At 44.2% G+C, this 16,150-nt stretch overlaps 1 protein-coding gene and 1 pseudogene across 1 annotated transcript; both read right to left on the bottom strand.

Annotated features, from left to right (window-relative positions):
• Positions 1–4,714: 4,714 nt before the first annotated feature.
• Positions 4,715–8,723, bottom strand: LOC110507242 (claudin-8-like; annotated as a pseudogene).
• A 3,239-nt stretch (positions 8,724–11,962) lies between these two features.
• cldn8.1 (claudin 8.1) lies at positions 11,963–15,031 on the bottom strand. The gene has a single exon (XM_036965492.2). It carries the CDS (start codon positions 14,835–14,837, stop codon positions 14,064–14,066), a length of 774 nt encoding a protein of 257 aa, XP_036821387.1. The 5' UTR covers positions 14,838–15,031; the 3' UTR covers positions 11,963–14,063.
• Between the last annotated feature and the right edge of the window lie 1,119 nt (positions 15,032–16,150).

Below are 16,150 nucleotides of genomic sequence, written 5' to 3'. Positions count from 1 at the left end.
ACTGTCTCAAAGTCTCTATACTGTCACTAACGTTCCACTGTCTCAAAGTCTCTATACTGTCACTAACGTTCCACTGTCTCTATGTCTCTATACTGTCACTAACGTTACACTGTCTCTATGTCTCTATACTGTCACTAACGTTACACTGTCTCTATACTGTCACTAACGTTACACTGTCTCTACGTCTCTATACTGGATGCTCCATACCAGCTCAGATTACCGGACTGTCATGTTGAACGTGAGGATGCTCTATACCAGCTCAGATTACCGGACTGTCATATTGAACATGAGGATCCTTTCCACCAACTCAGATTACCAGACTGTCATATTGAACATGAGGATGCTCTCCACCAGCTCAGATTACCAGACTGTCATGTTGAATGTTAGGATCCTCTCCAACAGCTCAGATTACCAGACTGTCATGTTGAATGTGAGGATCCTCTATGCCAGCTCAGATTATCGGACTGTCATATTGAACGTGAGGATCCTCTCCACCAGCTAAGATTACCAGACTGTCATGTTGAACGTGAGGATGCTCTATACCAGCTCAGATTACCAGACTGTCATATTGAACGTGAGGATGCTCTATACCAGCTCAGATTACCAGACTGTCATATTGAACGTTAGGATCCTCTATACCAGCTCAGATTACCGGACTGTCATGTTGAACATGAGGATCCTCTAGACCAGCTCAGATTACCAGACTGTCATGTTGAACGTGAGGATCCTCTCCACCAGCTCAGATTACCATACCACTGTCATATTGAACGTGAGGATCCTCTATACCAGCTCAGATTACCAGACTGTCATATTGAACGTGAGGATCCTCTCCACCAGCTCAGATTACCAGACTGTCATATCGAACATGAGGATCCTCTCCACCAGCTCAGATTACCAGACTGTCATATTGAACGTGAGGATCCTCTCCACCAGCTCAGATTACCATACCACTGTCATATCGAACGTGAGGATCCTCTATACCAGCTCAGATTACCAGACTGTCATGTTGAACGTGAGGATGCTCTATACCAGGTCAGATTACCAGACTGTCATATTGAACGTGAGGATCCTCTATACCAGCTCAGATTACCGGACTGTCATATTGAACGTGAGGATCCTCTCCACCAGCTCAGATTACCAGACTGTCATATTGAACGTTAGGATCCTCTATACCAGCTCAGATTACCAGACCAGACTGTCATATCGAACATGAGGATCCTCTCCACCAGCTCAGATTACCAGACTGTCATATTGAACGTGAGGATCCTCTATACCAGCTCAGATTACCATACCACTGTCATATTGTACGCGAGGATCCTCTCCACCAGCTCAGATTACCAGACTGTCATATTGAATGTGAGGATCCTCTATACCAGCTCAGATTACCAGACTGTCATGTTGAATGTGAGGATCCTCTATACCAGCTCAGATTACCAGACTGTCATGTTGAACGTGAGGATGCTCTATACCAGCTCAGATTACCAGACTGTCATATTGAACATGAGGATGCTCTATACCAGCTCAGATTACCAGACCAGACTGTCATATTGAACGTGAGGATGCTCTATACCAGCTCAGATTACCAGACCAGACTGTCATATCGAACATGAGGATCCTCTCCACCAGCTCAGATTACCAGACTGTCATATTGAACGTGAGGATCCTCTATACCAGGTCAGATTACCAGACTGTCATATTGAACGTGAGGATCCTCTCCACCAACTCAGATTACCAGACTGTCATGTTGAACGTGAGGATGCTCTATACCAGCTCAGATTACCAGACTGTCATATTGAACGTGAGGATGCTCTATACCAGCTCAGATTACCAGACCAGACTGTCATATTGAACGTTAGGATCCTCTATACCAGCTCAGATTACCGGACTGTCATGTTGAACATGAGGATCCTCTAGACCAGCTCAGATTACCGGACTGTCATATTGAACGTGAGGATCCTCTCCACCAGCTCAGATTACCAGACTGTCATATTGAACGTGAGGATCCTCTATACCAGCTCAGATTACCAGACTGTCATATTGAACGTGAGGATCCTCTCCACCAGCTCAGATTACCATACCAGACTGTCATATCGAACATGAGGATCCTCTATACCAGCTCAGATTACCAGACTGTCATGTTGAACGTGAGGATGCTCTATACCAGGTCAGATTACCAGACCAGACTGTCATATTGAATGTGAGGATCCTCTATACCAGCTCAGATTACCAGACTGTCATATTGAACGTGAGGATGCTCTATACCAGCTCAGATTACCAGACTGTCATATTGAACGTTAGGATCCTCTATACCAGCTCAGATTACCAGACTGTCATATTGAACGTGAGGATGCTCTATACCAGGTCAGATTACCAGACTGTCATATTGAACGTTAGGACCCTCTATACCAGCTCAGATTACCGGACTGTCATATTGAACGTGAGGATCCTCTCCACCAGCTCAGATTACCAGACTGTCATGTTGAATGTGAGGATCCTCTATACCAGCTCAGATTACCAGACTGTCATATTGAACGTTAGAATCCTCTATACCAGCTCAGATTACCAGACCAGACTGTCATATTGAACGTTAGGATCTTCTATACCAGCTCAGATTACCAGACTGTCATGTTGAATGTGAGGATCCTCTCCACCAGCTCAGATTACCAGACTGTCATGTTGAACGTGAGGATCCTCTCCACCAACTCAGATTACCAGACTGTCATATTGAACGTTAGGATCCTCTATACCAGGTCAGATTACCATACTGCCATATTGAACGTGAGGATCCTCTCCACCAGCTCAGATTACCAGACTGTCATATTGAACGTGAGGATCCTCTATACCAGCTCAGATTACCAGACTGTCATGTTGAATGTGAGGATCCTCTATACCAGCTCAGATTACCAGACTGTCATATTGAATGTGAGGATCCTCTCCACCAGCTCAGATTACCAGACTGTCATGTTGAACGTGAGGATCCTCTCCACCAACTCAGATTACCAGACTGTCATGTTGAACGTGAGGATCCTCTCCACCAACTCAGATTACCAGACCAGACTGTCATATCGAACATGAGGATCCTCTCCACCAACTCAGATTACCAGACTGTCATATTGAACGTGAGGATCCTCTCCACCAGCTCAGATTACCAGACTGTCATATTGAACGTTAGGATCCTCTCCACCAGCTCAGATTACCAGACTGTCATATTGAACGTGAGGATCCTCTATACCAGCTCAGATTACCAGACTGTCATATTGAACGTGAGGATCCTCTCCACCAACTCAGATTACCAGACTGTCATATTGAACGTTAGGATCCTCTATACCAGCTCAGATTACCAGACCAGACTGTCATATTGAACATGAGGATCCTCTCCACCAGCTCAGATTACCAGACTGTCATATTGAACGTGAGGATCCTCTATACCAGCTCAGATTACCATACCACTGTCATATTGTACGCAAGGATCCTCTCCACCAGCTCAGATTACCAGACTGTCATATTGAATGTGAGGATCCTCTATACCAGCTCAGATTACCAGACTGTCATGTTGAATGTGAGGATCCTCTATACCAGCTCAGATTACCAGACTGTCATGTTGAACGTGAGGATGCTCTATACCAGCTCAGATTACCAGACTGTCATATTGAACATGAGGATGCTCTATACCAGCTCAGATTACCAGACCAGACTGTCATATTGAATGTGAGGATCCTCTATACCAGGTCAGATTACCAGACTGTCATATTGAACGTGAGGATCCTCTCCACCAGCTCAGATTACCAGACTGTCATATTGAACATGAGGATCCTCTCCACCAACTCAGATTACCAGACTGTCATGTTGAATGTGAGGATCCTCTATACCAGGTCAGATTACCAGACTGTCATATTGAACATGAGGATGCTCTATACCAGCTCAGATTACCAGACCAGACTGTCATATTGAATGTGAGGATCCTCTATACCAGGTCAGATTACCAGACTGTCATATTGAACGTGAGGATCCTCTCCACCAACTCAGATTACCAGACTGTCATATTGAACGTGAGGATCCTCTCCACCAGCTCAGATTACCAGACTGTCATGTTGAATGTGAGGATGCTCTATACCAGCTCAGATTACCAGACTGTCATATTGAACGTGAGGATGCTCTATACCAGGTCAGATTACCAGACTGTCATATTGAACGTGAGGATCCTCTCCACCAACTCAGATTACCAGACTGTCATATTGAACGTGAGGATCCTCTCCACCAACTCAGATTACCAGACTGTCATGTTGAACGTGAGGATCCTCTATACCAGGTCAGATTACCATACTGCCATATTGAACGTGAGGATCCTCTCCACCAAGCTGCTGTACACCCTCTCCAGAACATCCTAGCTGACCCCAAGCTCTTACATTTTCTGATTAAAAACAAACCCTGGCTTGCTTTTTAATATTTATTTTAAATACAGTCTTTGTTCTCTGTAAAACTCAGCTTGTTATCAAGGTATTTGAAACACTCAACCACCTCGACTGGTTGGTCATTCAGAGACAGTGGTTGGGACACTGGCAGGTTGTTTCCATTGATGATCATCTCCTTTGTCTTTTACACATTGATGTGGAGGGCACTTGACCTGCACCGTTCTTGAAGGTTGCTGGTCTGTTTAAAATAGCTATCCCCATCTGAAAAGGCTCGAAAAGGCTCATATTGTTTCCTTGAACCTTCATCTAATTAGCATAGATAGAGAACAACAACGGTGAAAGGACACACCCCCGGGGCGCCCCTGTGTTCAGGGTCTCTAGACTGTCACTAACATTACACTGTCTCTAGACTGCCCACTAGTTTCCTTCCTTCAGGACCAGACTGGTGGTGCGTTCCCAAATGGCCCCTTCTTTTTGGGATTAATACGTGAGTGGCTCCCTACGGTCATTGCAGATGTCCTGTCTTGTTACCTCTCTTGGAGTAGTGATGTGTCCTGTACATAATGACAGAACGTTTAACGTGATAATAGCAGCATTCCACGCAGTGTTCTTAGGTGACATATTGACAGTGTTTTAATTAGATTGTGTGTAGCTGACGTGGTGTGTTTTCTCAGGGCATTGGCTATAGGGGTTTGTGTGTTATGGGACAAACAAACCCAGTGTTACGTCCCAAGTGGCACACTATCCCCTACATGGTGCACTACTTTGAACAGAGCCCTATGGGCTCTGGTCAAAAGTAGTCCGCTATATAGGGAATAGGGTGCCACTTGAGACGCAATACACAACAATGTCGCCTCTGTTTATATTTCTCCTACATATTTACAAAACAACAGTAATAGGGTCTCTAGATGCTGTAACTGTCCCTTACGCGCAACATGAATTCAATCATTTAGGCCTAGATTCAATCAGATCAAGCGGTAACCAGCGATAGCAGACACCCGCATGCTGGATGTTTTGGCTGTGTGTCTGTCAAATCGGTGAGCAGCTGCTCTTGAGATCATTGTGGGGTGGCAGGTAGCCTAGTGGTTAGAGGCAGGTAGCCTAGTGGTTAGAGGCAGGTAGCCTAGTGGTTAGAGGCAGGTAGCCTAGTGGTTAGAGGCATGGTAGCCTAGTGGTTAGAGGCAGGTAGCCTAGTGGTTAGAGTCAGGTAGCCTAGTGGTTATAGGCAGGTAGCCTAGTGGTTAGAGGCAGGTGGCCTAGTGGTTAGAGGCAGGTAGCCTCGTGGTTAGAGGCAGGTAGCCTAGTGGTTAGAGGCAGGTAGTCTAGTGGTTAGAGGCAGGTAGCCTAGTGGTTAGAGGCAGGTAGCCTAGTGGTAAGAGGCAGGTAGCCTAGTGGTTAGAGGCAGGTAGCCTAGTGGTTAGAGCGTTGGACTTGTAACCAAAAGGTTGCAAGATCGAATCCCCGAGCTGACAAGGTAAACATCTGTCATTCTTCCCCTGAACAAGGCAGTTAACCCACTGTTCCTAGGCATCATTGAAAATAAGAATTGGTTCTTAACTGACATCCCTAGTAAAATAAAATTGCCACGAAGACACCTGCCCGCTCAAATTGAAAAATCACTAAACAAAATAATGAGGATTTCTACCAGTCTAATGGAGGTTTAAGTTACATCTCAGTCTGTTGGCTATAGGAGTGTGGAACGGTCTGTTGGCTATAAGAGTATGGAATGGTCTGTTGGCTATAGGAGTATGGAATGGTCTGTTGGCTATAGGAGTATGGAATGGTCTGTTGGCTATAGGAGTATGGAATGGTCTGTTGGCTATAAGAGTATGGAATGGTCTGTTGGCTATAGGAGTATGGAATGGTCTGTTGGCTATAGGAGTATGGAATGGTCTGTTGGCTATAGGAGTATGGAATGGTCTGTTGGCTATAGGAGTATGGAATGGTCTGTTGGCTATAAGAGTATGGAACGGTCTGTTGGCTATAGGAGTATGGAACGGTCTGTTGGCTATAGGAGTACGGAATGGTCTGTTGGCTATAGGAGTATGGAATGGTCTGTTGGCTATAGGAGTATGGAATGGTCTGTTGGCTATTGGAGTATGGAATGGTCTGTTGGCTATAGGAGTATGGAATGGTCTGTTGGCTATAGGAGTATGGAATGGTCTGTTGGCTATAAGAGTATGGAATGGTCTGTTGGCTATAGGAGTATGGAACGGTCTGTTGGCTATAGGAGTACGGAATGGTCTGTTGGCTATAGGAGTATGGAATGGTCTGTTGGCTATAGGAGTACGGAATGGTCTGTTGGCTATAGGAGTATGGAATGGTCTGTTGGCTATAGGAGTATGGAATGGTCTGTTGGCTATAGGAGTATGGAATGGTCTGTTGGCTATAGGAGTATGGAATGGTCTGTTGGCTATAGGAGTATGGAACGGTCTGTTGGCTATAGGAGTATGGAACGGTCTGTTGGCTATAGGAGTGTGGAGTCTGATGTAGTTGTGGCTGTTAGAGGTGGAGGGATGGTGTCCGTCAACACTGCCATGATGATAGACCAGGGGCCCAACATTCTTCACCAACCTAGCATCATACACTTCAGCAAGAGTGTTCAACGTTGATTAACGTGCACTGTTCCTGTAAAAATAAAATAAACTAAAACTCAAACGACGACTCCTTGTTGTCCATAAGGAGAGTTGTTCAGAGACAGAGACTGGTGTTGGTGTCCATATAAGCTGTGACTTTGGTGGTGGTTTAGGCAGGTGGTGAGCCTTCATGCTAGGGACACTGGAGATGGGATGGCACCATGTCACGGTGGGTTTGTTGATCTTGTTGGCTGAGTGCTAGATACCCAACAAGGAGGGGACACGGAGACAGACAAAGAGGAGCCCCGAGGACAAGAGGAAGGCTCCCGGTGACCCAGCCGATGTAGAGCTTCTCCCTCAGCAGTGTGCGCTGGGTGTTGATCGGCAGGAGGGTTATAGAAGTCACGGATGATGCCGTGAGCCATCCAGGATACTGGGATAAATACACAGATAAAGTCCAGAAACGACATGTCTCCAGCCACCATAAGGATGAGGTTTTTAGCGCGGTTGTTGTCCTGGATACAGGAGGTGCAGCGCATCCCAGCTAGAGCCACCAGTAGATACATTCCTGCTAGAGTCCCCAGTAGATCCATCCCTGCTAGAACCACCAGTAGATCCATCCCTGCTAGAGCCACCAGTAGATCCATCCCTGCTAGAGCCACCAGTAGATCCATCCCTGCTACAGCCACCAGTAGATCCATCCCTGCTAGGGCCACCAGTAGATCCATCCCAGCTAGAGCCACCAGTAGATCCATCCCAGCTAGGGCCACCAGTAGATCCATCCCTGAAAGGGCCAGAGAGCAGCACATCAAGACCCTGTGGAAGAGAAGACCAATACATACTGTAGCTCATTAACCCATTATCTAGCTACCTCTTCAAGACGTTTGGACCTCTTGGTGGAACGTCTTGAAGGTGTTGGGTTGACAGTCGTTCCACCCCGGGTTTGAATCCCGGTAGGAGCTACAATACATGAAGTAAAGTTTTACCAAAAATAGGTAAAATACTTGTTCGTTATTGACATCATTTTAAAGTCTTCGTTCCAAATGGCACCCTATTCCCATAGGGTGCACTACTTTTGACCAGGGTCCATAGGGTGCCATAGGGCTCTGGTCAAAAGTAGTGAACTATATACAGAATAGGGTGCCATTTGGGACATAACCATGAAGTAACCATACCTGCAGGTCCGCAGGGAAGAACAGCAGGGAGTCACACACCTTTACACTGCATCCTGATGTTGGCTTGTCTACAGCAGTTCATTCACAGGCCCTCCCAGCGCGTCTCAGTGATGATGATGTTCTCTCCGATGAAGGCTGTCACCTCCCATCAGAACCATCAGACCCACCAGGCCCATGCACAGCGTCGTGATCTCAGACACCCTGGATCATCAAGCCGTCTGCTGTCAGGGTCCAAACAAACTATCTAGGTCTAAAGAAACTATCTTGGTCCACACAAACTATTTTGGTCCACACAAACTATCTTGGTCCACACAAACTATCTTGGTCCACACAAACTATCTTGGTCCACACAAACTATCTTGGTCCACACATACTATCTTGGTCCACACAAACTATCTTGGTCCACACAAACTATCTTGGTCCACACAAACTATCTTGGTCCATACAAACTAACTTGGTCCACACAAACTATCTTGGTCCACACATACTATCTTGGTCCACACAAACTATCTTGGTCCATACAAACTAACTTGGTCCACACAAACTCCCAAAGTCTTCATGACAAAGAAACCTTACAATGATAGCTCACTCCAAAATCTACTTTTCTCAGATGTTTTCAGACCTCGGAAATTGTCTAAGTATGAGATGACTCCATGTCCCCATACAACGTCCCACTTCAAATGAAAACTCTAGGGATTGAGTGGTGTCTGATGCAGAGGCAACCTGTGCTGTTCTCAGTTTGATGGTGAAGTGTGAGATGGACAAATAGATCACGGCCCCGGGTCTGAACTCCTCCCTATGCAACTGGGTCCTGGACTTCCTGATGGGCCACCCCGAAGTGGTGAAGGTAGGCAACGTTAACTCCTCGACACTGATCCTCAACAAGGGTGCATCCTCAATCCCCTCCTGTATACCCACGACTGCATGGCCTCACACACAGTTCCAACTCCATCAGTTCGCTGACGACACGACGGTAGAAGGCCTGATTACCAACAACGACAAGACAGCCTACAGGGAGGAGGCAGGCACTCTTATGGTGTGGTGCCAGGTAAACAACCTCTCCCTTAACATCAGCAAAACAAAAGGAGCTGATTGTGGACTCTAGGAAGAACCAGGCTGGACACGCCCCCATCCTCATCAACAGGGCCGCTGTGGAGACGGTCAAATAACTTCAAATTCTATGGCGTACACGTCTCGGAGAAGATGAAATGGTCAAACCACACGGGTACTGTGGTGAAGAAGGCATGACAACCACTCTTCAACCTCAGGATGTTGAAGACATCTGGCCTTCCCCGATGGGCCCTCACAGTCTTCTACAGGAGCACCATCGAGAGATGGTGGACATCCCCCCCCACATCATTGCTACCATTATGATGTATATATTTCTATTTATCACTGCTACCATTATGATGTATATAGTTCTAGTTCTATTTATCACTGCTACCATTATGATGTATATAGTTCTATTTATCACTGCTACCATTATGATGTATATAGTTCTATTCATCACTGCTACCATTATGATGTATATAGTTCTAGTTCTATTTATCACTGCTACCATTATGATGTATATAGTTCTATTTATCACTGCTACCATTATGATGTATATAGTTCTAGTTCTATTTATCACTGCTACCATTATGATGTATATAGTTCTATTTATCACTGCTACCATTATGATGTATATAGTTCTAGTTCTATTTATCACTGCTACCATTATGATGTATATAGTTCTATTTATCACTGCTACCATTATGATGTATATAGTTCTAGTTCTATTTATCACTGCTACCATTATGATGTATATAGTTCTATTTATCACTGCTACCATTATGATGTATATAGTTCTAGTTCTATTTATCACTGCTACCATTATGATGTATATATTTCTATTTATCACTGCTACCATTATGATGTATATAGTTCTAGTTCTATTTATCACTGCTACCATTATGATGTATATATTTCTATTTATCACTGCTACCATTATGATGTATATAGTTCTATTCATCACTGCTACCATTATGATGTATATAGTTCTAGTTCTATTCATCACTGCTACCATAATGATGTATATAGTTCTATTCATCACTGCTACCATTATGATGTATATAGTTATATTCATCACTGCTACCATTATGATGTATATAGTTCTATTCATCACTGCTACCATTATGATGTATATAGTTCTAGTTCTATTTATCACTGCTACCATTATGATGTATATAGTTCTAGTTCTATTTATCACTGCTACCATAATGATGTATATAGTTCTATTCATCACTGCTACCATTATGATGTATATAGTTCTATTCATCACTGCTACCATTATGATGTATATAGTTATATTCATCACTGCTACCATTATGATGTATATAGTTCTATTCATCACTGCTACCATTATGATGTATATAGTTATATTCATCACTGCTACCATTATGATGTATATAGTTCTATTCATCACTGTTACCATTATGATGTATATAGTTCTATTTATCACTGCTACCATTATGATGTATATAGTTCTATTCATCACTGCTACCATTATGATGTATATAGTACTATTCATCACTACTACCATTATGATGTATATAGTTCTATTCATCATTGCTACCATTATGATGTATATAGTTCTAGTTCTATTCATCACTGCTACCATTATGATGTATATAGTTATATTCATCACTGCTACCATTATGATGTATATAGTTCTATTTATCACTGCTACCATTATGATGTATATAGTTCTATTCATCACTGCTACCATTATGATGTATATAGTTCTAGTTCTATTCATCACTGCTACCATTATGATGTATATAGTTCTATTCATCACTGCTACCATTATGATGTATATAGTTCTATTCATCACTGCTACCATTATGATGTATATAGTTCTATTCATCACTGCTACCATTATGATGTATATAGTTCTATTCATCACTGCTACCATTATGATGTATATAGTTCTAGTTCTATTCATCACTGCTACCATTATGATGTATATAGTTATATTCATCACTGCTACCATTATGATGTATATAGTTCTATTTATCACTGCTACCATTATGATGTATATAGTTCTATTCATCACTGCTACCATTATGATGTATATAGTTATATTCATCACTGCTACCATTATGATGTATATAGTTCTAGTTTTCATTACCATTTTTCATTGGTTTATTTCACTTAGTCCTGCATGTTGGAGCTCAGAGCCTAAGAAATGTCCCTGTACCCTGAAATCACACCTGCAACCTTGTACATGTGACTATTAAACACTGTGAATATCTGTATCTCCTGTTTTTCCACAGTTAACAACCTATAGCCTTGGATAGATCGCTGTAGTGTTCCATAGCCTGTTTTAGCATCGCCACTGAGGACTTTAGACATTTTGAAAGTGGTCACCTGGGCGGGTCTTCCAATGGGATCACATCATTCTTAATTCCATTCAGCTCATCTGGAGTGATCAGCCAATGAACTGTACTCTTGAGCGAACATTCCATACCAGCAGGTGGCGGTATATCACCAACCTTCGCTTTATATCTGTTCAGACAACACAATATTCAAAGTAGAAGAAGAAGAAATTGACTACTTTAAAATTGAGAAAGCCCTCAATGGTGCACAGATGTAAAATAAACCTCTTTCTACCTCTATGAATTATCCCAAGCTAATTAGGCTATGTAGCTATTTCCCCCACCTCTCAGTCGCTTCACTTCACAACAAAACAGAAAGCTTTTCACAAAATGTGTCTTTTCTTATGTACCACCAGTCTCTCCATCGTAATAATAAAACAGGAGGTTATCAATGTTTCGTTTAATCAGTAATGTGTCAATCAAAGTCTTTACATTGCTTCTGAAGGTTTTCCCTTTCATATGCATTAGCTTGCACCAGATAATGAAATGTCAATGAGTAATTCAGAAAAAGTTTGTTCGTATTCCAGACGCTGAAAGATTTATCTCAACTTAACTGAAACGAATAAAGTTTTTTATTTTATTTTTTTAATTCATTTGAAATTAAATCATTAAATCACATAACATGCACTCATAACAGCTTTTACCGTGAATTTACATTTCAAATCACGCTACAACGCTGACCTAGGGATTGAACCCAGCCCCGGTTCTTAGTCCGTTATGCTCTGTTTGCTTTGACAGAAGTCCTCTGTTCTACCCTACTGCTTCTGGGTCCACACCTTCGACAACCATCCTTGTATTTATTTCCATTAGTCCTTACCATCAAGCTGTCAACACAGAGAGGGTGTGTCCCAAATGGTACCCTATTCCCTATAAATTGCACCCTATTCCCTACATAGTGCACTACTTTTGACCAGGAGCCTAGACAAAAGTAGTGTACTATGTGTAGAGAATAGGATGCCCCAGGGGATAATATTACAAAACGACACTGTCCTTGTTTGTCTACTCCCAATCATTACAAAATGGCAGTAACAACACAGGTGTTTTAACACAACCAGGACTGTCTTGTAGTTTGTTGATGTTGTCAAGGGGGACCTTTGCCAAGGGGGACCGTTGTCAAGGGGGGGGGGGGGGGGGACAGTGGATCAAAGCCAGCCCTCTGCTGCTGTTCTCCAAAACACATGAGCAGAAATGTCACTTTACAGCACACAGTCAGCTACATATCTCTCAATAGGAGATGATTTTGTCTAATCAGATACTTTAGGAATGAAATAATAAAATGAATGATAATGGGCTGCATCCCTAATGGCAAACCTATATAGTGTACTACTTTTGATCAGAACCCTATTCCCTATTGGCCCTGGTCAAAAGTAGTGCACTAAATAGGGAATAGAGTTCCCTTTGGGACACATTATTTGACAATTGCTTTTTTACATGATAAAAGCTACATTTTATGTAACACCTGGTGTAACTACAGGGTGATTATGTGTAAGAAACCTACATTTACTACACAAAGCACACAACCACAGCAACACAATTTGTAAATATATTTACACTAATAATCTTTAGGGACGTCACAAAAAAAAAAAAAACGTGTCCTTATACACCCCACCAATACAAAGTAAATACAAATATGAAAACAAAGGATAATAAAAATGATTTATACAAATAAAAAAAAAGGATTTAAGGTTCCCTCAAAGTCTTCTCTTTCTGAGTTAACCAGTTAACCAGTTAACCAGTTAACCAGTTCACAGTTGACCAGTTGACCAGTTGACAGTTAACCAGTTGACCAGTTCACAGTTAACCAGTTAACCAGTTCACAGTTGACCAGTTGATCAGTTGACAGTTAACCAGTTGACCAGTTGACCAGTTAACCAGTTAACCAGTTAACCAGTTCACAGTTGACCAGTTGACCAGTTGACAGTTAACCAGTTGACCAGTTCACAGTTAACCAGTTAACCAGTTAACCAGTTCACAGTTGACCAGTTGACCAGTTGACAGTTAACCAGTTAACCAGTTAACCAGTTCACAGTTGACCAGTTGACCAGTTGACAGTTAACCAGTTGACCAGTTCACAGTTAACCAGTTAACCAGTTGACCAGTTCACAGTTAACCAGTTAACCAGTTAATCAGTTGACCAGTTCACAGTTAACCAGTTAACCAGTTAACCAGTTCACAATTAACCAGTTAACCAGTTAACCTATTATAAGTGTATTTAGTATCTTTAAACAGCTTTCTGACAAACAAATCCGATAGACATGTTTTTTTCCCTCAACTGAAATGTATGTTATGATAATTTTATAATTAATCCTCTCTTTGTGAGTTTCACAGTGTATTACAATCATTTTAGTCTCTTACTTTATGCTGATATTCATCTTTTAACACAACCGAAAGGCTTCTTTTCATAACGTACTCGTAAGAACATATCGGTTCCTCCATGTCGGTATAAAACACTAAGTCTCTTTTCTTCCCCTTTAGTCACAACACTCAGAGGTAAGCCACAGCACTGCGTTCCGAGGGGTACCTGGAGGGGTAGTGGTTGGACCCGGGGTAGCTGCTACTGGACGGCTGCCTCTGTAGAGGCTGGGGCTGGTACTGTGGCTGGTACTGGGGCTGGTACTGTGGTTGAGGGGCGTAAGACATGTATTGACTAGGGCTGTTCCTGGAGTACATGTACTTGTCTTGCCTTTTATCCTCTTTGACGTTACAGCAGCAGAACATGCAGCCGCCGGCAAAGAGGAAGGCAGAGGAGACCCATCCGATGTAGAGAGCCTCTCCCAGCTCCCTGCGCTGGGCGTCGATCAGCAGAGGGTTGTAGAAGTCACGGATTATAGTGTGACCCGTCCAGGAGACTGGGATGACGACGCAGACGCAGGCCCCGAGGATCATGCTGCCAGCGACGATGAGCACCGTGCGTTTGGCCCGGTCGTTGTCCCGGATGCAGGCCGTGCACTGTAAGCCCAGGATAGAGATGAGCAGCCCCACCCCTCCCAGAGCCAAGGCACAGCACATCAGACCCCTGGCCGCCTGCAGGTCTGGAGGCAGAGCCAGGAGGGAGTCGTACACTTTACACTGCATCCTGATGTTGGCCTGTCTAAAGCAATTCATCCACAGACCCTCGTAGCGCGTCTCGAAGACGATGATGTTCTCGCCGATGAAGGCCGTCACGCGCCACATGGGCATCCCCGTACTGGCTGCGGTCCCGATCAGACCGATGAGAGACAGCAACAAGCCAATGATCTCCAGAGCTGAGTTGGCCATGGTCTCACTCTGTCCTGCCTAACTTACCTAGACCTAATAGTCAACAGGCTGAGGAGAGTCGCACTAGTGTCTAACTAACCCACCTAGTCAACAGGCGTAAAGGGTGTGGCAGTAAGATCTGACTACAGTGAGGAGCTGCTTCCCTCATTACTCTCCGGAGAAGTTTTGCATCCTGTTGGAAGACGAGAGGAGCTGGTAGGTGATAGGTGTACAGGTGGTAGGTGTGCCCCTGTAAAGCCTCCTCCCTCCCTCTCTTTCCCTGGTCAGGACAGGTGAATGGGAGGGGACTGGGTCTGTTGCTAGGAGACAAAATCCCTGGGGATAGGAAGTGTTGTTCTATTGTAACAGTAGGTCTGGGAGCTGTAGGAGGTGGGGAAGGAGGTTTGTGTGTGTGTGTGTGTGTGTGTGTGTGTGTGTGTGTGTGTGTGTGTGTGTGTGTGTGTGTGTGTGTGTGTGTGTGTGTCAGTGAGTGGGTAGAGTCCAGTCAGTGTGTGGGTAGAGTCCAGTCAGTGTGTGGGTAGAGTCCAGTCAGTTAGTGTGTGGGTAGAGTCCAGTCAGTGTGGGTAGAGTCCAGTCAGGGTGTTGGTAGAGTCCAGTCAGTGTGGGTAGAGTCCAGTCAGTGTGTGTGTAGAGTCCAGTCAGTGTGTGTGTAGAGTCCAGTCAGTGTGGGTAGAGTCCAGTCAGTGTGTGGGTAGAGTCCAGTCAGTGTGTGGGTAGAGTCCAGTCAGTCAGTGTGTGGGTAGAGTCCAGTCAGTGAGGGTAGAGTCCAGTCAGTGTGTGTGTAGAGTCCAGTCAGTGTGTGGGTAGAGTCCGGTCAGTGTGTGGGTAGAGTCCGGTCAGTGTGTGGGTAGAGTCCGGTCAGTGTGTGGGTAGAGTCCAGTGAGTGTGTTGGTAGAGTCCAGTCAGTGTGTGGGTAGAGTCCAGTCAGTGTGTGGGTAGAGTCCAGTCAGTCAGTGTGTGGGGAGAGTCCAGTCAGTCAGTGTGTGGGTAGAGTCCAGTCAGTCAGTGTGTGGGTAGAGTCCGGTCAGTCAGTGTGTGGGTAGAGTCCGGTCAGTCAGTGTGTGGGTAGAGTCCAGTCAGTGTGTGGTTAGAGTCCAGTCAGTCAGTGTGTGGGTAGAGTCCGGTCAGTCAGTGTGTGGGTAGAGTCCGGTCAGTCAGTGTGTGGGTAGAGTCCAGTCAGTGTGTGGTTAGAGTCCAGTCAGTCAGTGTGTGGGTAGAGTCCAGTCAGTGTGTGGGTAGAGTCCAGTCAGTGTGTGGGTAGAGTCCAGTCAGTCAGTGTGTGGGTAGAGTCCTGTCAGTGTGTGGGTAGAGTC

This window comes from Oncorhynchus mykiss, chromosome 27, assembly GCF_057628025.1.
Source record: "Oncorhynchus mykiss isolate SJ-2025 chromosome 27, ASM5762802v1, whole genome shotgun sequence".
Lineage (NCBI taxonomy): Eukaryota > Metazoa > Chordata > Actinopteri > Salmoniformes > Salmonidae > Oncorhynchus > Oncorhynchus mykiss.
The sequence above is the reverse complement of the archived record's forward strand: the minus strand, read 5'-3'. Positions and strand labels throughout refer to the sequence as shown.